The sequence below is a fragment of the Ceratotherium simum genome, chromosome 26 (genome assembly GCF_057802395.1).
Source record: "Ceratotherium simum simum isolate JZ-2026a chromosome 26, ASM5780239v1, whole genome shotgun sequence".
NCBI lineage: Eukaryota > Metazoa > Chordata > Mammalia > Perissodactyla > Rhinocerotidae > Ceratotherium > Ceratotherium simum.
Window position 1 is genome coordinate 36,127,954 of NC_141925.1, and position 23,608 is coordinate 36,151,561.

The following is a 23,608-nucleotide window of genomic DNA, read 5'->3' on the forward strand; positions in this document are numbered from 1 at the left end:
TGTAACAACTACCTTCAAGAAGCACAAAGGCAGATGGTGCCAAAAATAAAACAGCCAACCTGGAGCTGCTGAGAGAACATCCATCAAGGTTCACAGAACTCAGACCTGCTCCGGGGGAGCACCAGGCATGACGGCCGCATGCGGGGTGCACCTTCCGAGCCCCCCGCTACATCTGCCGGGACCCAGAACGGCCTGGAACCAGCCCAGACCTCTGCTTCTGCCCGACAATCCTCCCCTCGTGGCCAGGAAGGACAGCAAGGGCTGCTTCTGTCCTCGCGCAGAGGAAAGAGGTGGGAACACCTGGAGTTTGAAATGCTCCCTGTTGGCTGTTGTCCTGCTGCAGCATCCCCAGGTCCCACGTACAGAGGGACAAGATTGTAACTCCTGGGCCCTGGACCACTGGAGCCGTGTAACACAAGTGCGAGGCTCTGGGACCACAAAGGCCTGAACGAGAGGGAGGCGGGGGCAACCTTGCTTTCAGAACAAACTAGAATGCAGAGAAGTCGGTTTGGGGCACCCCCAGGGCTTCCTTCCCTTCCCCCGCCCCCAAAAGACTCCCCAGTGCCTCTCCCCGGGGACGACAATATAGATTTCTGTATTCTTCCAGAAACACTTTGTGCATATGCAAGCAACAAAATATATCGTGCTCTACTTTTGTTTTAAACATGCTTTGCTTTTTCACACTGAAAGACTACTCCCTACAACAACATAAAGCACTTCCTCATTCCTTTATCAGCTGCACATCATCCCATTGACTGGGGCATCATCATTTATTTCCCAGGCTCCTACGCACAAACATTTGGGTTGTTTTGAATCTTTTGCTAAAACGAACAGTGCCTGCCATGAAGAACTCTGTAAAAACCACGTAGAGAAGTCCGTCTGTAGAACCAAATCCTAGAGGTGGGAGATTTGTGGGTCATGGGCGTGAGTTCTGATCTGCTGCTGGCTCCGTCTCCACAGAGGTGGCCCACCTGCCGTGGGTGACGAGTCCTCTCTCCTCCTTCCACTAACGGAGTGGTCTCTATCTGACGGGATGGAAAATGCAGTGCTGCTGCTGCTACTGCCATCAACTTTATACCGAAGCGCAACGTACAGGCAGAAACGTGTGCACGGAGCACCCCCATGTGCCCAGCACTCACACCAAGATAGACACTAGCCATGCCCAGGGCAGCCTTGAGCGGCCTCCCAAAACTGCGCTCCAAGGGCAGTCACCACCTCAACTTCTACCAGAGTGGACCAGCACCTGCTCTGGAACTTTCTAGAAACAGAACTGTTCCCCGTGTAAACAGTTTAAATCATGTTTTTCTTATGGGTGAGGTTGAGTGTTTTCTCATAGGTTTAAGAGTCATTTGTGGCCCTGGCCCCTCTATCTCATCCTCACTGGCGTGCAGGATGCTCATGGAATCAGACCTTTGCCTGTGACATGACTTACTGATCATTTTTCCTAGTTTGTCATTTTTTATACATGACTTAAAACACATGCAAGGATATTCAACTTCACTCACGAGAAATATAAATTAAAAACAATAGTAAGTGGGCCAGCCCCCTGGCTTGGCGGTTAAGTGCGCGCGCTCCGCTGCTGGCGGCCCGGGTTCGGATCCTGGGCGTGCACCAACGCACCGCTTCTCCGGCCATGCTGAGGCCGTGTCCCACATACAGCAACTAGAAGGATGTGCAGTTATGACATACAACTATCTACTGGGGCTTTGGGGTAAAAAAATAAATAAATAAAATTATATAAAAAAAAAACAGATGAATGGGCAAACAAAATGTGGTCCATCTACAGTGGAATATTATTCAGCCTTAAAAAGGAAGGAATTCTGGGGCGGGCCCAGTGGCGTAGTGGTTAAGTTCATGCACTCTGCTTTGGCGGCCCAGGGTTTGCAGGTTCAGATCCTGGGCGTGGTCCTACGCACCACTTATCAAGCCATACTGTGGCAGGCATCCCACCTATAAAGTAGAGGAAGATGGGCACGGATGTTAGCCCAGGGCCAATCTTCCTCAGCAAAAAGAGGAGGATTGGCAATAGATGTTAGCTCAGGGCTAATCTTCCTCACCAAAGGAAAAAAAAAAGGAAGGAATTCTGACACATGCTCCAACATGAATGAACCTTAGGACATTAAGCTAAGTGGGACAAAGCAGTCACAAAAAGACAAATACTGTACGATTCTGCTTACATGAGGTCCCTAGAGGAGGCAAGTTCATAGAGACAGAAGGTAGAAGGATTAGCAGGAGTTGGGGGAAAGAGGAGAAGGGGGAGGTGTTGTTTCATGCTTATGGAGTTGCTGTTTGGAACAATGAGAAGGTTTTGGGTATACACTATGGTAATGGGTACACAACATTTAATGCCACTGAATTGTACACTTACAAATGGTTAAAATGATAATTATTATGTTATAGATATTTTACCGCAATAAAAGTTAAAAAAAATAAAAAAAAGAGCAGAACCTGCCTGCAGAGAACTTGGGGGAGGACCCTTGACGCTCAAAACTGACCCTGGTGACCGGCACCGCCCGAAAGTGTCCTCTCCTCACCTCCCCCAGGGCTACTGTTACTGGCTGCGGACTCGTCACCAGCCTGCTGGAGCCCTGAAGCCAGCAACACTCAAGCATCACTGTTCCCAGATCTTTACTCGAATCATTCCCCCAAGAGAGCCCCAGGAAAAGGGAGGTGTGCAGACCACAGCAGAGAGAGGACGACGGAACAAAACCGTGCTCTTGTCACAGGAAAGCCAGCCACCCACCATCCTCAAAGCAGGGACCGTCCAGAGCGCGAAGCACTCGCCTGGCACCCAGCGGCCCTCGGCGGCGCCTTGTGCTGCAGCTTCAGCACCAGATCTGCAGCTCTGGCCATAGATCAGGAGCCCTCGGGCCCGGCCCCGACTCGCTGCTCACGGAGTCACAGTGCAATTCCAGCCCCAGATTCCTGGAAAATGAGGGGCTCCAGGGACAACGGGAGAATTCCCAGGCCACTCATCTGCTGTTCCACACCCAGACCACCAAGAAAGACCACTCGGTGGTGGGAAAGGTCTCCCACCTGCCAGCAGGCATAGCCAGAGGCCACCGTGGGAGCCTGGAAACCTTGCCCCTCCCCTCGAGGGGCCTGAACAACCCTGACCACAGCAGATTTTAAGGAGTGAACGTTTCCACTCACTGAGCAGTAGCTGAGGGCCACAGTCAGGCCCCTGACGGTCCTCCCCGCCCCACTGCTGGTCGCTGCAGTAGGGACCACAGCACCCAGCCTGAGGCCTGCCTGCTCCCAGGTCCAGCCCCTGGGGCATCCCTACAAATGGAACCAGAACTTGCCAGCCACTGAGCTCTGCGTGAAGGCCAAGGTTTCCCCCAGTTGAACCTGCAGAAGTGACACCCTGTTGGTCTGGTCTTTGCCATGACACAAGTGGATCAGCATTCCAGGTAGGAACAACAAACTGATCCCAGAGACTGGCCGGGAAACGTGAGCCCGGTGACTCACCATGGAGTGCAACCACCTCCCTTAACGGCAACTAAAGCTACAAAGCAGCACTAGTTCCATTTTTTAAAATCCACTTTCTTTCTTCTTTTTTTTTTTTTATGAGGAAGATTAGCCCTGAAGTAACATCCATTACCAATCCTCCTCTTTTTGCTGAGGAAGATTGGCCCTGGGGTAACATCTGTGCCAATCCTCCTCCACTTTATATGGGACACCACCACAGCACAGCTTGACAAGCCGTGCCTCGGTCCATGCCCGGAATCCGAACCTGCAATCCCCAGGCCGCTGAAGCGGAGCACATGAACTTAACCGCTACACCACTGGGCCAGCCCCACTAATTCCATTTTTTTTAAATCTACTTTCAATTCTAGAGCTCTCAGTGTTCCCCAGACTTAAACAATGTATTGCTCCAACTGTAAACTTTACTTGTTTCTAAACAGGTTTGCAGAACACAAACACAGACGGAGCCCGCAAGTATCCTGGGGGGTAAGCGGGCATCTGAGCAGGTGGCCCCGGAGCCAGACCTGGAGCCCGGAAGGAAAGCGGCGCGTGCTCGGGCAGAGGGGACCTGCAGCAGACATGCCTCGGCTCTGCCCAGGCCGGGGCTGCCGCCTATCGGCTCACAGGCCCACATTCCTCACCCGCACACCACCACGCTAGGAAACACCCCCCAGGACCACTCGGGGGAAGGAATTTCCACCCAGGCCTCGGAAGCAGAGAGACAGGACTCCATCTAGTAGATGTGGAATCCAAATCACACCAGCCCAGGGGGATGGAGGACAGTGCCTGCCCCACCCCAGGGACAGGGCTCCTGACATCTCGGAAAGGAGGCTGCATGGCTCCGACCCAAGACCAGTCAGGCTGACAAACCCACAGGGCCAGCAACAAGTGAACATGCGTGGCCCAGAAGGGCTGGGAGTGGACGAGGCCCCGAGGGCGCTGGCACCGGGATGCCACTCTCACCTTCTGGAGAGTGCTCGGCCAGGCTCCAGAGCCAGCACATCCCCACCTCGAGGCCTCCAGCTACAGACAGGAGAGGTCAGGGCCCAAAAGAAGGGCCCCTGGGGTCAGCCCTCCTTGTAGGGGCTACACACGAGAGCAGGAGTAGCCCAGAAGCAGGATGGGACTGCAAAGTAAAGAGAAAGAGTGCTGGGGGCCCCAAGGCGGGAGCCTGCCCAGGAGCTCAGAGGCGGCCTGGCCCCTCGCCCAAGTCCACATGGTCATGCCGGGTTCCAGTGGGGGTCACTGAGAAGAGGGCCGAAGCAGCGCCTTCCGGAGCAGCCTCCCGGCCCCGACCCAGACGTCTCTGACACATGCCTTTTCTGCCCCTCTAACCTGCCTCGCCGAGGTAACTGCCTCTGCCGTCCCTACAGGGCACCGTGGGTTACTAGGGAGGCAGCAGAACAGCCCCACCGGCATCCAATGCCAGCTCGGCCACTCACTTGGAGGATGACCACAGCAATCCCCAAACCTCACAAAGTTGGGTTCCCTCATCTGCAAAGTGGGGAGAAGGCACTGCTGCCATGTGGTCATCAGGGACCCGTGTAACACTCACCAGGATGGCACACAGAGTTGGCAATGAGGTCACCACTAGGTTACAGCAACACAAGGACGATGGCTGCTCTTTCATAGATAGGAAACTCAGCTCAGAGAGGGAAGTAATTTGCTCAAAGTCACAGAGCCAGTAAGTGAAGAGGCCAGAATGTGAGCCCGGATCGTGGGATCTGAGGGCATAGGTGGGTCTGACCTCAGCACGATGCCACACAGACCAAAGCGAGTTGTTGTCACTCCCCGCAGGAAACCAAAAGTGAATCAGAAACCAAAAGAGGGGCACTGCCCTCACCCACACCCCAGATGCCACTAGGCCTTGCAGGAAACTTTCACAAATGGGAGAGTCAAAGAAAATCGGAAAAGCTCTGAAACCCCCTTGGAAGGGCCCTCCCAGCCCTCTGCAATGTCTGGGGAGGGACGGCAGAGGCATGGGCTCAGTGCACAGCACGGAGAGGAAGACTCAAAGGGCAGTCCCACGACAGGGCCACACGGCCCAGTCCCTCGCTCCTGACACTGCCCAAGCTGCAGGCTGACCAGGGGCCAGACAGCCCCTCTGGTGGGCAGGCCCTTCCAGGCCCCGGCTCCCTCTGGTCCATGCAAACGGGCAGGGCAGCTGTGCGTTAACTCAGCCGGCTTTCTAGGAGAGACAGGAAGTGAAACAGAGAGGCTGGCTCTGACCACTGGGCAGGCTGTCCCCGAGGCCAGGACGGAGGTGAGGGCGAACACCCCAACCCAATGAATTTGGGGTGCTTCCAGGAGAGAAGCAGGAGGAAAGCTTCGCCTTGCCCCCAGAGGAGGGCACAAGGCCCTCCAGAGCCCACAAAGAGCCGCCGCTCTCCACAGCACTGTCCCAAACTCTCACTCCAGACCTGGCACTGGGGCCACCAGAAGGGCCCAAGTGAGGGGAAGATGCAGAAGAAAGCTGCTCCAAAACCTAGTGAAGAGTACCTGCCACAAGAAGGCCGAGAGATGTCCAGGGTTTAAGTTTCAAACCTGAAAGAGCAGAGTCAAGACACAGAAGATAGAGAAGGAATGTTGCTCAGGATGGCATGCTCGGTGCTGGACACCATCGCCTCCCATCGTCACAACCACCTCCAGGACAGTCTCGAACTGGCCTTACGACTGAGGCCGCCGAGGCCGCCCGCCTGCGGCCTGTGCTTCCTGAGAGGTGCCGGCAGGGCCAGAGCTGCAGGTCCCAGGGCCAAACCCACAAAGGGCAGGGCAACAAGAAGAAAGGGCCGCCAACGACCACCTGCTGAGACATATCCACAGGTAGGTCAGGCGGTGCTGATCGAGAAAAGAGACTTTCACAACAAGAAGGCTGCAGACGCGACACCAGCTCCGTTGGCTGAGTCACGGAGAAACCGGCAAGACCTCAAGGCCACAGAGATGAGTGGGCAGGCAAGCAGCAGAAGCGCCTGCGCCAGGCACTTCCTCCCGCTCAATAATTCTCTGAGCTTGAGGCAGGGAAAAGGGTGAGAAAAAGGCAGGCGTCGGAAAAAGTGACAACTAATTCCAGCCTTTTCCTTTCCATGTTACCCCTCTGGTGGAACGCAGGCCTGGAGGAGAAGGTAAACCAGGAGCTCCGCGTGGTTGAGCGTGCTGGTTACCGTGAGCCCTGGCGCCATCTGCTGGAGACCTCGCAGAAAAGCAGCCAGCACCCCACTGCACAGCAAGCAGCAAAGGCCTTAAGGGGAGAGAGGACAGGGCCTGAAGGTGGCAAGAAGGCCAGCAGGTCCCCTGGGCGTGGCCCAAGCTGCCCGGAGCCAACCAGCCAGGAAAGGCTTCTGCAGGCCGTGCTGGACGACCTGGACCTGAGGTGGGGGCCACACGGCAGAGAACTGGGCAGTGGGCACCGGGGACAAGCTTGGGCAGCGGAGGAAGACATCCATGCAGACGGACACCAAGGGGCCACTCCCACTTGTCTGTGGGGCTGTCTCTTGGCCCTGCCCCCAGAAGCACACCCACAGGAGGAAGGTTTTGAGCAGACCTAGTTCTGATGATTCTTCAGGCCTGTGAGCCTCCGTCAGACGCCAGGGGGTGAGGGTGAGATACCCACACGGCCCTGGAAGGCCCCAAGCACCACCAGGCATGGCCCCCTAAAGGGTGTAGGTGCCCTTCTCCCCTCTGGATGCAAACCTGGCTTCACTACTCACCCGCCTCTCAGAGCCTGTTTCCCCATCTGCACACCGGGGCTAATGGTGCGTACCTCACAGGGCTTTTGTGAGGTTTGAACAAAGGCAACACACAGGGCCGGCCCCGTGGCCCCGTGGCTTAGCGGTTAAGTGCGCGCACTCCACTGCTGGCGGCCCGGGGTCAGATCCCAGGCGCACAGCGACACACCGCTTCTCCAGCCATGCTGGGGCTGCGTCCCACATACAGCAACTAGAAGGATGTGCAGCTATGACATGCAACTATCTACTGGGGCTTTGGGGAAAAAATAAATTAATTAATTAAATTAAAAAAAAAAAAAAGACAATACACACTGCTGGCACAAAGGGAGCGCTCAGTAAAGAGGCCCCCGGCATCCAGGACGGCGCTCAGAGCAGGGGCTCCAGGAATGTTTGCTGGAGGAGCACAGGGCATCCAGCCCCATGGCCTAGAGAGCGCCCTCCATGCCCCTCAGCCAGCACCAGGTGCTCGGTGGGTCCCTGTCATGATGGGGACAGATGGACTGGTACAGCTTCTGCCCAGGAAGTCCACTTAACCAAGGCCAACCTCAGGTCTGGTCTCACACACCGTGCATCAAGCATTGGCGATGACCGGCCCTCCAGGTATTCACCGTGACTAGCGCCCACTGGGGCCACCAGTGAGCCCGACCCCGGGCCAGCCTCATGCTGGGGGTACAAAGACGCATAAGGAAGGAAGAGCTGCTGCACTCCAGCCCTCCAAAATCTCATAATCTAATGGGGGATGCAAAGAACATCATAATATGGGCAAAGTGCTACGTTCCCTAAGAAAGGGCAGGTGGGGTACGGTCTAAGAGGCTGGAGGAGGGAGCTCACAGCCACAGGGAGGCCACACTGGAGCAGGCCACAAGGACAGGAGCAGGCTGCAGGCAGAAGAGGGCCGCAGACACGGACCTCAAGAACAGAACCGAGAGCGAGAAAGAGAAGCTTAGGGCAGGGACTGGCATCTAGTGCCAAGTGTGATCAAGTGGCCTGGAGCACTGTGTTGAGAAAGATTCTGAGGGTCAGAAGGACAGAGCAGCTTCGTCATCAGGTGATGCCTGAGAGGGGCTGCGGATGTTCAGACCCTTTCTTGTCACAAGCACAGGTCTTCTGAGTGGCTTCACCACAGACGGTCTCTGCTTTGGAGAAGGCTCCTGTGCGCACAGATGGTGGGAAAACCGGCAACTCCCAGAGCTGGTCCTCATTCCTGCAGGAGTCACCGTCAGGGCCGAGAAGAGGCAGAGCCCCACACAGCCTGGGTCTCAGAGGCCTGGGCTCTCGGCAACAGCTGGAAGCCAACGAGCCTGCTGCAAGCCCCTATGGCAGAGCACGTCCACCCAGGAGGTGTCAGCTCCCCGCAGGCCGGAGCCCTCATGAATGTGGGCACCTTCTGCGTGTTGGCGAGGCTGAGGAAGAACAATGCTCCTCCCAGCAGCTGAAAGGGCAGAGCTAGGTGCAGTGCCGTCTTCATCGCCACACGGAGAAAACCAGGCTTTGCCTCCCCTACCAGCCCAGCGGGCAGTGAGCAGGCAGGCCGGGGGGAGCGCCAGGCTGAGCAGCTGCACACCTGCCCCCAACCCTGGTTCCCAAACAGCTACCATCCAGCCCAGAGCCCCGTGGTCAGGCGCTGTACAGCCTGCATCTCACTGGGCCCTCCGAAAACTGAGTACACCAGCAGGCATCAGCTCCACTTCACAACACAAGGACGCTGAGGGGTGGAGACACGATGGGGAGCAGGGAGCGCGCCCTCACCAACCCCGGACCTCTACCCAGCTTCACAGCTGGGAAATCCGGGTCTAACGTGAAGGAGTCAATGACACACAGTGTTAGCACTGACGGCCAGAGACTACCACAGCCCCCACACAAGCGGTACTAACAGCATTAGAAATATCATTTGCAGCTTTATTGTTTGACACAAAAAACATCCACGACGCAGTGTTAAATCAAAAAAAATCAGATGACAAAACCATATGCTAACTCCATCCCGGGTCTGCTGGCCACAACGACCTCTGGTTGGTGGAACCACGGGGAGTTTTCACTTAAACATAGCTTGACACATAGTCTAAATTTGTCGAAATATTATAAACACATATTATTTTTACAACCAGGGAGGGGAAAACCTTAGCCAGGATTTTTCCTGAGAAATTCAGCAGCAAACCACAAAGACAACAGACCAACATGGAGTCTGTCCACAGAACCGCTGGACCCCGATGATGCTAGAGACCTCCTGGCCCACAGCTCTGCTTGGAATTCTGTGAACAGCTGGGGCTCCTCAGCCATGTCCCCAGGCCCATGGAGCACAGGAAACCAGGGAAGGGCAGCTGCGACCCTCTCGGCCATGCTGACATGAGGGTGTCACACCCAACCCTCCTCAGGGTGCTGCTGGCTTCAGTGGCCAGTGGCATTTCCTCGCGAGAGGTCTCTAACTGCTTCACGCCCCACACAACCTGCTCGGGTCCAATTCTCTCCAGGATGCACTCCTCCTGCCTTCAGTCAGGTTCTGGGCGCTTCTCTCAGTTCCAGCTCCACCTCCAGGAACGCCACACTCACGAGGGAAAGATGGGGCCCTGGTCTGCAAGGAAGAGCAGGCAAGAGGACACACCCCTTCTAGAAAGGCCCTAACAGAGGGCAGGGAGGGGGAACACTGCCCCACAAGGAGGAGAAGTGTATTTAAATCCACCACCTTTACCCACAACCGTCCAAGTAGCCATGGCTTCTAAGTCTAAACAAAGTGCAGAGACAGGAAAAACATAGAGTTCAAAGATCTTTGCATCGATTCACAGAAAAAGAAAGTGGGGTAGAGGTTCCCAGGGCTGGGGGAGGGGAGAGGGTGAGTGTTGCACGGGGACCGATGTCAGTTTGGGAAGATGAACAAGCTCTGGAGACGAGTGGTGGTGATGGAAGCACATTGTGAACGTGCTCAAGGTCACTGAAACTGTACATTTAAAAATGGTTAAGGGCCGGCCCTGTGGCTTAGCGGTTAAGTGCGCACGCTCCGCTGCTGGCGGCCGGGGTTCGGATCCCGGGCACGCACCGACGCACCGTTTCTCCAGCCATGCTGAGGCCGCGTCCCACATACAGCAACTAGAGGGATGTGCACTCTGATGTACAACTATCTACTGGGGCTTTGGGGGGAAAATAAATAAATAAATAAAATTTTTTAAAAAATGGTTAAAATGGTAAAGTTTATGTTATGTGGATAAACAAGTCTTTAAAATTAAAAATTACCCTCCTAATTAAAAAAAAAGATCTTTGCATCTCAAAGGACTTGAGCATAGACGAGAAAGACAAAGATTGCTGATTTAAAATTTCTTCTCTCGGGCTGGCCCCGTGGCTTAGTGGTTAAGTGCACGCGCTCCGCTGCTGGCGGCCCGGGTTCAGATCTCGGGCGCGCACCGACGCACCGCTTCTCCAGCCATGCTGAGGCCGAGTCCCACATACAGCAACTAGAAGGATGTGCAGCTATGACATGCAACTATCTACTGGGGCTTTGGGGGAAAAAAAATAAATAAAATTAAAAAAAAAAAAAAAGTAAAATTAAATCATCATATATAAATACAAAACTTTAAAAATAAATAAATAAATAAATAAATAAATAAAATTTTTTCTCTCATGCTGGCTACAGGGACGGCCCGCTGGTGCGCCCATCAACCTGTGCGATGGTTTCTCCCCAAGAGAGAGGTGGACGATCTAACACTAAGTAACTGCAGCCAATTACGTGAGACTTGAATCCCACCCTGCCCCGACTTCCCCAGTGTAAGTCAGGAGGCTCAGAAATCCCGAGCATCTGCACTTGACCTCCGCTGCCCTCACCCTGCCCACCTCACACCAGGGGGATTTCTGGAGCGCTACAGAGGCACACAGGTGAGAAGTCGTGGAATCTGGAGCATTCTACTAAAGTGGACCCTGTGAACACCACCTCACCTAATGGCTTTTCCTGCAAATCTTAGGCAAAACCAGCTCACCACCTCCTGTTGGATGGACAGTAAAAACTTACTTGACCAAAGGCATCTGGCAACTTAATACACAGTGGGATCTGCGTTCACAGGACGTCTTTGAATCCTCTACAATGCAGCAGTCAAGTTCATGTTTCTGGGGGAGAGACCTCGTAGCTGTCACTCAAAGCCCATTTGGCTGTATTCCGCCACAAACCAACAGGCTTTGACATCTGGGTTCTCAGACCAGGGAACAGGACAAGTGGCAGATCTAAAAGGAGGCTTTGGGTGTGTGTGGAGCAGTGCGGGGCGTCAGCAACTCATGACAGCAACCTGAAACAACAGCGACCATAGCAGGCAGGGAAAACCAGCAGGAGGGCAGAAGCCTCAGGACACGTGACACCATGGCCCATGGAGTCAGGGGCACCAGCCCAGCCTCTGCAGCCAGCACACCCCCAAGGCCGCAGGGAAGGAACACCAGTCCAGAGCTCTCCCCTTCCCTGCCCTAAAGAAACCCAACAGGAGAGGCCCCAAGGGATCAAGAGATGACCACAGAGGAGGAGGCACGACCTGGCAGTAAACACAGCAAAGGATGCTCACTAGGAACAGAAGACGCAAGCTCAGATGGCAGAGACTGGGAACATCAGGAAGTCTGACGCTGTCACAGAAGGGAACAAGGACACGGAGCAAGAACTCTAACACCTGCTACGGGGCAGCTGGCTCAGGAGAAGCGCTGTGGAGAGCAATGTGGCAATTCCTCGAACACGCCCCACAATGCCGCATCTAGCGACCTGTACACCTACCCATGGGGAGACCCACACGGGGATATGCACCAGGACAGAGGAAACACTGGAAACAACCAGACTCTCCCCCACAGAACAGATGCAGAAAAAGCAATGAGCCCGCTGAAGGATTACCACACAGCACAAAACAGGAACGCACCAGCTCCACGCGAGCAGCAATGACACACCTCAACACAACGCTGGAGGGAAGCCCAGGCTGCAGCCCGTGTGCGGAGTTACACACGTACGGACATTACAAACAAGCGGAACAAACGCTGTGCTTCTCGCGGATGCCTGCAGGCATTTCAGAGAGTCAAAAAGCAAACTCACGCTGTAGGTTCAGGGAGTCAGAGGGGCTTTATTTCAATCAATATATGATGATCCTTTATTTCTGTTTTTTAAGATTCTTAAAATAAATCACAAAAGGAATGCAGAGGGGCCGGCTCAGTGGCGAAGCAGTTAAGTGCACGTGCTTTGCTTTGGTGGCCCCGGGTTCGCAGGTTCAGATCCCAGGCTCACACTGACTCACCGCTTGTCAGGCATCCCGTATAAAGTAGAGGAAGATGGGCACAGATGTTAGCGCAGGGCCAGTCTTCCTCAGCAAAAAGAGGGGGATTGGCAGATATTAGCTCAGGGCCAATCTTCCTCACAAAAAAAAAAAAAAAAAGGAATGCAGAAAAAGCCAGACACAAAAGGACAAATTCCACTTCTATGAGGTCCCTAGAACAGTCAAACTCATAGACAAAAAGTAGAAGGGTGGGTGCCAGGGCTGGGGGATGGGGTGGGAGTGAGTGTTTAATGCAGACAGAGTTTTAGTTTGGGAAGATGGAAAAGATCTGGAGATGGACGGTGGGACAGGTGCACAACAATGTGAACATACTTAAAACCATGGGACTGTACACTTAAAAACAGTTAAAATGGTAAATTTTGTTATGTGTATTTTACCACAATGAAAACAGAATGCAGAGCTGTAAAAAGAATGAGCAAGAGCTGTATGACCTGATACAGAGAGATTTCCAAGATGTTATCAGTGAATGAAAAAGCAAAGTGCGTATAAGAAAGGAAGAGATAGGAGAACACGTTCTGTGTCTGCTCATCTGTGCAGAAGACACATAGAGGGACACAGGAGGACTGCTGAGACTGGGGTCTGGGGTGGGTATCGAGGGATGGGGGTAGGAGCTGAGGGGGCAGCACCTCTCCGAGCCCACCTTTTATAGAGCTCTGACGCTGAGAACCACAATGAGGCTTCACATTTGAAAAAAACACACAAACCAACCAAGCAGGACGTGGGGTGAAGGCAATCTGGAACATTAGGCAGTAATAAATGAATCTGACCACATCGTGATCGAGTAACACAACCACACAGAGGGAGGCGGGAAGAAAACCATCCCAAGTAACTCTGGAAAGCGGTATTCTGAATGGATACTGTCAAGCTAAAGCCAAAGAGGGTACGCAAACATTATGCTCCAAGGGGCAGGTGTGTGTCTCCCAGGGCAATGGGCTGGTGATTTTGAAACTGCCTCATGCACACCTAGGACTGAACAAGTCAGGAAATACACTGTGGATACTGAGAGCCAGGCTGTTCGCTGTTGGAGAGAGAAGAGAGAGAAGGTAAGGAAGGGAGCAGGCTACAAGAGGCCCTGTGATGCTGGGCTGGAATCAGAGGCATCAGCATGAACTCATTTTTAATATAAATGCAAATGGATAATATGGAAATAAACACAGGGGTGTGTGTCTGTGCACAGATCAACTTCCTGCACTGTCCACTGACCAGGCCTAGAGGTGACGACACCCCACTAGCAATGAGCACACCTAATGCCTCATCTTGGTTTCTAAATCCCACTCTCCAATAAAAGAAACCAGGGCTCCTTAGAGAAATGGTCAATTCCAGGGCAGGGGCAGGGGCAGGGGAAATACAAGATGAGCCTGGAATGTCCCGTAGTGACAGAAGTAAGGAAGTGCTCAAGAAAGAAGGGCATGTTGCAAGGGCACAGCACCCACTTGAAAGAACATCCACGGCCAAATCTGGAACAATCTGAGCAACAACACAAACAGTGAGAGCAGTGGAGTAAAACCTACTGAATAAAATAAATCCCATGAGTCCACACTGACAAAAGTAAATAATCGAATAAATAAATAACTGGGGAGAAGGGACAGGGCTTTCTCACAGCAGCGCTCCCATTAAAAAAATACAGAAGGAAGGAAGGAAACAGAAAACCATCATCAGACAAACCTCAAAGTAACACCTGTTACTGGCAAGATCCATCAACTGGTGCCAGAATCAATGGGCAAAAGTCTGACAAGAAACAGGGTATTTGCAGACTCTTGAAGTATCTCCCCACAAGATAATTATTAATTAGAAAGGGAACAACTGGGGCTGGCCCCGTGGCTTGGGGGTTAAGTGCGTGCACTGTGCTGCCGGCGGCCCGGGTTCGGATCCCGGGTGCGCACCGACGCACCGCTCCTCTGGCCATGCTGGGGCCGCGTCCCACATACGGCAACTAGAAGGATGTGCAGCTATGACAGACAACTATCTGCTGGGGCTTTGGGGGAAAAATAAATAAATAAAAAATCTTTAAAAAAAAGAAAGGGAACAACAGTGACCTCACAGAGGAGAAACCTGGTAGACACCACTTTAACCAAGTGGTCAAGGTCAACGTCACCAGCAACAAGCTGTAACACCACCACGTGCCCCAATATGCTTCACTGAGAAGGACACGGCATCACCTGTGTGGTTTTCCGGGCAGAAACATCAGACAAACCCAAACTGATGGACATTCTCCCAAAGACCCGGCCAGTGCTCCTCAAAAGTGTCAAGGTCACGAAAGCCAAGGAAAGACTGAGGCCTGTCGAAGCTTGGAGAAGGCTGAGGAGATGTGACAACTGCACATGACGAGGGGTGCTGAACCGAATCCTGGAACAGAAAAAGGACCTGAGTGGGGAGAGTGATGAACGTCTAAGGTCTGAGGCCGACTAGCGGTACTGCACTCTGCGTTCCTCGTTCTGATAATCGCACTATGGGGACACGTGACGCTACGATACAGGGAGCTGGAAGAGGAAAAGAACAGTTCCATGCTCGGGGGTGAGGGGGCTTCAACTAGGTACAGAACTCACTGAGTGGCGGAGAGAACGCCCAGGGAGATGAGGTGCTGCTGCTAAGGGAAACCACCCCTTCTCACCCCACCACTGCCCAACGTTTTCCAGTTCCATGAAATAACTGTTGGGCACTCGATGAAGCCTGAGGGAAGAACAGCGAGCAAGACCCCTTCGGGGACAGGGACAGGTTTGCTGGGATGGTGATGCTCTCGAGGCCTCCTGGTCACCCCCAGGCCCCAGTGGCGCCCACTCACCTTCGGAGGAGGGACTGCTGCAGGCTCTTGCAGGTGGTGAGGGACTCCCCAGTGAACATGTGGCACACGACGACATGCAGGCAGCGGGCCATGAAGGCCAGCACGGCCTCGGGCTGGAGGGTGCCGCTGCGGGAGACCAGGCACAGGCGCTGCAGCGCGGAGCACTGGCTCAGCGCCTGGAAGAACTGGGCGTTGGCACTGAAGTAGGGCTGCTCCAGCCTGTGGGGAGAGAGGACGGCGTGAGACCTGCGGCAAGCCCCCGCCAGCGCAGTGCTGCTGATGGACGCGGTGGACGTGTGGTGTGCGGGTACCTTGCGGTCTAGGACCCCCAACCATGTATTTGGATACTAAAGAGGGCCCAGATCAGCTGTCCCCACACCCGTCTACACCACAGTCCCCAGAGCACTGAATGAGGACTCAGACCCCCGTGTCTCCCTTGGTGATCCTGATTTTGAGGGAGACCCTGCAGGCCCGATGCAACCAGCCCACCACTGCCTAGAGACCCCAGCCAACTCACTGCTCAGATCTAGAGCCTGCCACGCTCGCTGTGCTGCCTGCTCGGTGCGCCCAACTGACCCCTGGGCACCCCACCCTTCCTCAGACACCGAGGTGCTGGGCCGGGGGCTGGAGAGATGCTCTTACATGTGGTCCCTGCCCTCGGGGGGCTCAGTCTAATGGGGAGACAGGTACTCACAGCCCTGCTTGCCCGTCACGACCAAACACCAGACACTGAGGGACAGGTAGGGAATGGCTGTGGGGGGAGGGACCTGAGCCAGGTGGGGCCACTGCAGCCACGTCAGGAAGGTGGGGCAGCAGTGGACAGATCCACGGCCAGAGGGGGAGCTGAGGGTGAGGGCGGCCACAGAAGAAGCTAAGACTTCAGCCGTAGACACAAGGAAGAATTGGAGGGTTCCCCCAGGTCAGACCTGCTTTAGGAAGACGGAGGGGAAGAGGCAAGAGTGCATGCTGGCCGCCAGGGAGGGGCCTCGGCACGGGGCAGGAAGGAGGTGCCGCGAGTCTGCACTGGCGCTCCAGTTACAGGGAAGAAGAGCAGGACCTGGAGGAAAGCGGAGTCGGGGATGTTCCAGACCCTTCCCTGGGAGTCTGCGCACCCAGACAGAGAGCGGAAAGGACACAATGATGCAGTGGGGAGACATTGTTGGGGGTGCTGAGGAAAAGTGACAGGGAAGTTTGGCCGCCAGCTGAGAACATGGTTGTGGAACCAAAAGATGCCTGGATTCGTGGCAGGATGCTGGGCCGGAGGCCCTGTGAGCTCCTCTGGGGGAGAGTCGGGGAGAGCGGGGGTGGGATATGGGGGGGTTGGTTGACAGGACTCAGGGGCTGCCGGGAGCACCTGAGGGTGCAGGTGGGCTGAGAGCCCAGAGAATGGGGAGGGGAGGGGTCGGCCCTGTGGCGTAGCAGTTAAGTGCGCGCGCTCTGCTGCTGGCAGCCTGGGTTTGATCCCAGGCACGCACCAACGCACCGCTTGCCAGGCCATGCTGTGGCAGTGTCCCATATAAAGTGGAGGAAGATGGGCACAGATGTCAGCCCAGGGCCAATCTTCCTCAGCAAAAAGAGGAGGATTTGGCATGGATGTTAGCTCAGAGCTGATCTTCCTCACAAAAAACAAACAAAAAAAAGAATGGGGAGGGGAGCTGGTGGGAGTTGAATTGTGTCCCCAAAAGACATGTAGCAGTCCCAACCCCGTCCCTGTGATGGACCTTATCTGGAAGTAGGGTCTTTGATGCTGGATCAGCGTGGGCTCTAAGGAACCTAGTCACTGGTTCCTTACCAGAAGGCCATGTGAAGGCACAGTATCACAGGGACATGCAGGGAGATCGCCATGTGATGACGGAGGCAGAGAGCAGAGCAATGCATCCACAAGCCAAGGAACGCCCAGCACTGCCAGCAACCACCAGAAGCTAGGAGACGGGCCTGCAACAGGCTCTCCCTCAGAGCCTCCAGAAGGAACCCAGCCTGCCGACACCTTGACCTCAGACTTCTGGCCTCCTAACTATGAGAGGATGAATTTCTGTTGCTCTGAGTCCCCCCGGTTTGTGGTCATTTGTCAGGGCAGCCCCAGGACACTAACACAGAAGCCAAGGGGAGGGAACCGAAGGCACCGACAGAGCGGAGATCTCTCATGGTAAGTTCCACACAAAGACCAAGACAGCCTCATGAACAGAGATCAACGGGTAGGTTGTCTATGCAAAATCTTCCCAGAAGAAAACCTATTAGCAACAATCATCCCTGGAGAGCAGAACTAGGCTCCGGGAACCATCTTTATTTCACAGCCTTTGGCACGTCAGTCCCTCTCAGACACATCCATGCATCACTAGGTGCTTTTACAAAACCTGTTCTGACTACAGTAGGGAGGCACTGGTCACCTGGCCGGAGCAGCTTCAAGCCTGGCGGCACCAGCAGGAGATACAAAGCAGAAGGCGGCACAGGGGCTGCAGCGGGCGGAGAGAAGGGCTTTTATGGGTGACGAGATCTGGCATGTCAGTGGAAGCCGCAGCTCAGAGGGAGCGGCTGACAGAAGGCAGGGGGCCTCAGCCACCCCCAGGGCTGAGCCCCAAACCACAGCAACCAAACCCCACCGCCTTCTGAAAGCCGGGAGGGGAAGAAACACCAGGCAAAGGATGAAATCCATGAGGAAGGTACTTCCCCTTCACTGACGGGCTTCATCGATCTTTGGGTCACCTACGTCTGAACTTGATAACTGAGAATGAGGATGCTGTAAAAGGGCAGCCACTGGGACGAGCTGCCAAGGCCACTGACAGATCTCCTGTGGACCATGGTGGGGACTGGGCCCCCGCCAGCAAGCAACCAGGCCCTGGAGACTAAACGTAGGACAGCGCTTGGCCAAGTTGCCGCCTCCATCGTGGGGACACTGCCGCATGCCAGGGTGACACTGTTCTCTTCCCTCGACATTCTGAGTCTCCCCTGAGTCCAGCCAAGTGAATCTATCTAGGCACCCGCCAAGGCCCAGGCCATGAGCAAATCACTCTCTGCAGAAACACGGTGTCAGCCCCAGACCAGGGGGCTCTCTGAGCCTCGGCCCTACCCACAGGGCAGACACAGACCCCTGGGGGTGGGCTGGGGCAGCCGGCAAGACCCCCATCTACATGCGAGACCCACAGGGAACCCCACAAGGCCCATTTCTCACTGTAAACTGACGAGGCCACGCTGGTGACTTCCTGGGACAGCCCAGAGAAGGTGGCCTGCGGCTGTGGGCTCATCATAAAAAGAGAGAAGCTTCCAGGGTGAGCAAGAAACACCCACACCCACCCCCAAAAGGCAGCAGGACTGTACAGGGGACAGAGAGTGTCCCCGTCCAAGCCCCTGAGTCCCCAGGTGGAGGGAGAGCCCGAGTGCTCTGAACTAGCGACACATTGAGAGAGGTGACAGCCAGGACGCAGGCAAAGGCAGTCAACGGGCTCCCCCTCCTCAACCCAAACAAGACCTGCACAGGCCTGGTGCTCCAGTCTCCATCACCCTGACACCCGGGGACACTGACAAGTCACAGGACAAGAGCAGGGATTTTAAAATCAAGTCTGTGAGGAAAAGGCAGATCCTGGCACCTGGGGCATCGTCCACAGAAGCTCCTGCACTGGGGGAACGTCTATTCCAAGCTGCCCATACGGGAGCCACGAGGCACTGAAATGCGGCAGGGAGACTGGTTCATTTCATTTTAATTAAATGTATGTAGAAATTCTAGTAAGCTCCTGATGCTAAGATTGTGGGGGGAAATGCAGGTCTTGCTGGGGTACAGTTTCAAAAAGCCTCATGTTCACTCCCTGACCAACAGCACGAGGCGCAGCACGGAGGCAGCCCCTGCGGGCCATCCTGGGCACAAACCAGGAAAAGAGCTTCCCAGGGCCACAGCGCCAGAGCTGAAATGCAAGCAGATGTCCCCGTCAGAGAGGTGGAGCATGAGCCTCACCCTCTAGACTCCACTGAGTAATTTCATCCTTACAGAAACGGGGGAGAACTGACAGCTGTGAGCAGAGGGCAGCGCCTCTCTGAGAGGCTGAAGTGGCTGTGCAGGGTTCCAATTCACCCCAGCCAAGGACAAGGGAATGCCCTAAGTCACGCAGCGTCGTCCCTACCATAGATGTGAATTTTTTGAGAAGCTGGTTTTTCTCGAGAAATTGTTTGAACACACTATTTGTTTCTATCTTTTAAAAACAGTTTTTTGAAAAATCCTAAGGTAAGCATCCCTTTGCAGACCTGAAGGTAGGAAAATTGGATGGAGGCAAAAATCCAGAACCAGGACTGCTGAGCTGCAGTCATCTCTGGCTTGTCCCTGGAGCAGCGGGGAAGCTGCGACGGAGCAGGCACGGAAGCGGGCTGGAACGCAGGCCAGCGCGCAAGGACAGGCCTGCGGCACCTCGGTCACTAGGTGGCGATGCAGGTCTGCACCACCCACTGAAGATCTCGTTCCAGCCTCCTGGTCACAAACCAAGTAGGCAGAGAGCGTGGGTGCGCGTTGTGTACATACACACCCTTAAACATTTTTTCAACTAGCCAGCCACTTGCAGATTCTCCCACCCTGAAGGAGCCACCTGCCACAGGTGTCCAGGACGAGGCAGGCCTGGTGGGAGAGCCCTGTCCACTCCACCGGCTATCTGGACAGGTGGGGCTTGCACGTCCCCCTGCTCCTCTGCACAGTGGGCTGGCAGAACTGCGAGTGACGGGCGGCAGCATCTGTGATTAGGGAGGGGGACGAGGAAAAGGTATCCGCCATGATGGGCTTCACCTGGAGGGGGGCCTGCAGCCCTTCTCCCTCCCAGACATCCCTGCACCTTCAGATCAATAAGGATCTGGCCCCCACAGCCGGCTCCAGAGAGGCGGCTTGGTCTCCTCAGGCCCTGTGGGCACAGACAGGCACTCAGGGCTGCCCCTCTCATCTGCCCGCCCGCCTCGCAGGCCCCGAGCTGCGCCCAGGTCTCTAGGACAGTCTTGGAACAGCCTGCAGGGCCCGGCTCCAAACAGGTCCTCTTGCTTCCGCCCAGACACTGCCCTGGTTCCGAGGTCACCAGCAGCTCAGGGTGACTCAGGGTAACACTCTCCCGTGCCGCCTCCCCAAGGCAGGGCTTAATCAGTCCTGGGAAAGAAGGTGCCCTTCTCTGTCCAACTTGTAATCCTCTCGCTGCCGAAGTGCACCCCGAATGGGGAGCCACAGGAGGCCCCAGCAGAACAACACACTCCCGCACTACCTCCCCGCGGGAGGCAGCTCCCAGCCAGGAGCCCCAGCTGGCACAAAGCACAGATTCATGGGCCTCGCTGGTGGGGACAGCGGTAGCAGCAGCTGGCCGGCCTGGGATCCCGAGGGCTGCCATCTCAGGAATGTTCCACCGGGAAGCGCAGGAGCAGCCCGGGGAGGCAGCCCCAGGAGCAGTGTGCCAGCCTCTCCTAAGCTGGAACACCACTTCCTTTCTGCAGCTCCTGCCCGTGGCGGGCACCACCTGCTCCTTTCTCTCCAGCCTCCCTGGGCTCGGCTGCGGCAGAAGGCAGGAATCCAGAGGAACGGGGCCACTTGGCCATGTTTTAGAAACCAGTGTTTGTTCTGAACAGGCAGTACCCGGCTCTGATCAGACGCAGTTCTCAGCGGCTGGCGTGCACAGAGAGGCCATTATGAGCAGTGGTCAGGTTCTCAAGCTGACCTACAAAATCCATTTATCCTGAGTCCTGCATGCCACCCCAGCCACAAAACTCACATCGCAGGCACGGCCCTGCTCCTGGGGAAGACGCTCAGCCATGAGGATCATGTCCCAGGCCCCGGAGGTGACCTGGGTGACCACTGAATGCTGCTGTGTTCCCCTGTTCATGAGCAGGAAGCGCTCCCAGCTGCCTGAAGACCAGCTGTGCCGCCCAGGCAAGTTCATTAACCCTTGGGGCCTCACTTGCCTCGGCCGCAAAATGAGACACTAATATCTCCACTCCTGGGGTTGTTGGAATGTCACAGGGTCCGCACCTGTGAGCACGGCAGCGGTCATGAGCGTGCCAACACGACCCAACGGAGCAGCCGCCACCGTCGCTTCTCCAGCTCCCGGGACACCTCCCTCTCCGCCGGCCTCCTCCCTCCCTGAGGGCTCCTCTCAGTCTCCTTTGCTGATTCCTCCTCCTCCTCCTCACCAATTCTTATTGAGTGTCCCCAGGCCCAATCCAGGGTCTCTCCAGGTCTGCGGGCTGGCTCCTCCACGGGGTCCACAGGGTCTCAAACCCACATGTGCAGGAGTGCAGCTGCTTCACGCATCCTTCCGCCTCTCTGCCAATGGCAGCCGCATCGGTTCAACCACTTGGCCAGAAGTCCCGGCAACACCTGGACCCATCTTGACTCCCCCTGACCTCGTGCATCCCGCCAATCAGCAAGTCCTCTGTAAAGTCAGAATCTGGCCATTTGTGGTCACCCCCGACCCTGCTTTGGCCTCGTCTCTCACTGAAGGTCTGACACAGGCTCCTGACAGTGGCCCTGCTCCTTTCCTGGCGCTCAGTCTATTTTCAACACAGCAGTGTGACCTGCCCTCCCTTTCCCCTTGAAAGCACCATTCCAGTGACATGGGCCCGCCAGCTGCTCCTGAAAGATCCGCACATCCCACCTCACAGCCCTGGCGCTTACTCAGCTCTGTCCAACAGAACCTTCCGTGCAGACAAGAATGTCCCACACGTGCCCTGTCCAACACGGCACATGCGGCTTCTGAGCACCTGAAACACGGCTAATGCTGCTGAGGAACTGAACACTTGATTTTATTCCACGATAATTCCTTTAAATGTAAGTCACAGCCGGCCCGGTGGAGCAAGCGGTTAAGTGTGCGCGCTCCGCTGCAGCGGCCCGGGATTTGCTGGTTTGGACCCCGGGTGAGCACCGACACACCGCTTGGCAAGCCATGCTGTGGCGGTGTCCCATATAAAGTGGAGGAAGATGGGCACGGATGTTAGCCCAGGGCCAGTCTTCCTCAGCAAAAAAAGAGGAGGATTGGCAGATGATAGCACAGGACTGATCTTCCTCACACACAAAAAATAAAAATAATAAAAAAAATAAACGTTGGGCCGGCTCCGTGGCTTAGCGGTTAAGCGCGCGCGCTCTGATGCTGGCGGCCGGGGTTCGGATCCCGGGCTCGCCCCAAGGCACCACTTCTCCGTCCAGCCCGGGGCCGAGTCCCACGTACAGCAACTAGAAGGATGTGAACCTATGACATACAACTATCTACTGGGGCTTTGGGGGGAAAAAAAATGAATAAATAAAATCTTTAAAAAAAAAATAAATAAATAAAAAAATAAACGTTAAGTCACCCTGCGGCTCGTGGACACTGTGCTGGCTGATATGGCTCCCTCTGCCTGTTCTTCCCCCAGGTTCTGCTTTGCTAACTCAACCCCTTGCACTCTTTGCTCAACTCTCACCCTCTTCATGAAATCTACCCCACTGCCCCCCACACTCAGGCACCCCCGGCCCTGCTCTGCCTTCCCCTGCGTTTGTGACCCTCCAACATCACATGTACTTTCTTCTCACCTTCCCGCTGGGCTCTCTTCCCCACTGGAATGTGGGCTCCCCAAGGACGAAGACTTCTGTCTGTTCAGGGCCCCGGGTGCCCAGCACAGCCCCTGGCACGATGGGTGCTCAAGCATTTGCTGGATGGATGAGGAACCATAACGTGTGTTACGGGTGCCGAGCCCTGTCCTAAGTGCCTCACGAGTACGAAGTCCCTTCGTTTCAACAGCCCCACTTTACAGATGAAGGGCCTGAGCACACGCAGCCCAAGGTCCACCCAGGCTGTGTGACTCCAAGGCCCCTGCCGTGGGTCCTGTCCCGTGGGGCCTCCCTCCACCCAGGAGGCAGGGGAGCAGGGCCAGGGCCCATCTCCTGGAGGAGGGTGAGGCTCAGGGACAGGGGACCAGCTCAGATGCCACGCCCACTCCCCTCTCGACCAGGCAGAGCAGCTCTGAAGGGGACAGACGAGCGCCAGTCTGGAGTGGTGGGTCCAGCACCCTGGGCAAGCTGGGAATACTTGCATCTCCAGGTGGCTCCCCAGGCAGCAGGCACTAATAAACACTCTGGACACAGGGCAGGTGACAGGAGAGAGTCACTGGTTTTCATTATCCACCTCTGAGTATTCTGACTGTTTAAACTACGTGCATTGCTTTATTGTACTTTCGTTGATTTCTGTTTTTATCAAACACTCCCCAAAGATGACCAAACAGTCTGTCCACAGTAGTTAGAAGAGGCGTGAGATTTAATGGGCTGTCAAGAAAGCAAAGAAACTGATGGAAAAGCAATAGGTCCAGGAATACCCTGGCTCTGAGTTCAGTTAAATTAGAACTCAACTCCTCCTTCAGGCTCCCTGAAC

The 23,608-nt window shown here is 55.3% G+C and overlaps 1 protein-coding gene across 6 annotated transcripts in view; it reads right to left on the bottom strand.

Annotated features, from left to right (window-relative positions):
• FBXL18 (F-box and leucine rich repeat protein 18) overlaps positions 1-23,608 on the bottom strand; it is a 63,385-nt gene that overhangs the window by 22,971 nt on the left and 16,806 nt on the right. For 2 of the 6 annotated variants that reach the window (XM_087417504.1, XM_014795650.2), the window contains exon 4: positions 15,258-15,476. In XM_087417504.1, the coding sequence (XP_087273630.1) occupies positions 15,258-15,476 (219 nt within the window). Of the gene's footprint in view, positions 1-9,270; positions 11,459-14,634; positions 14,822-15,257; positions 15,477-23,608 lie in introns of those variants that run through there. The other 4 variants (XM_087417501.1, XM_087417503.1, XM_087417505.1 and 1 more) reach the window with 4 other exon arrangements.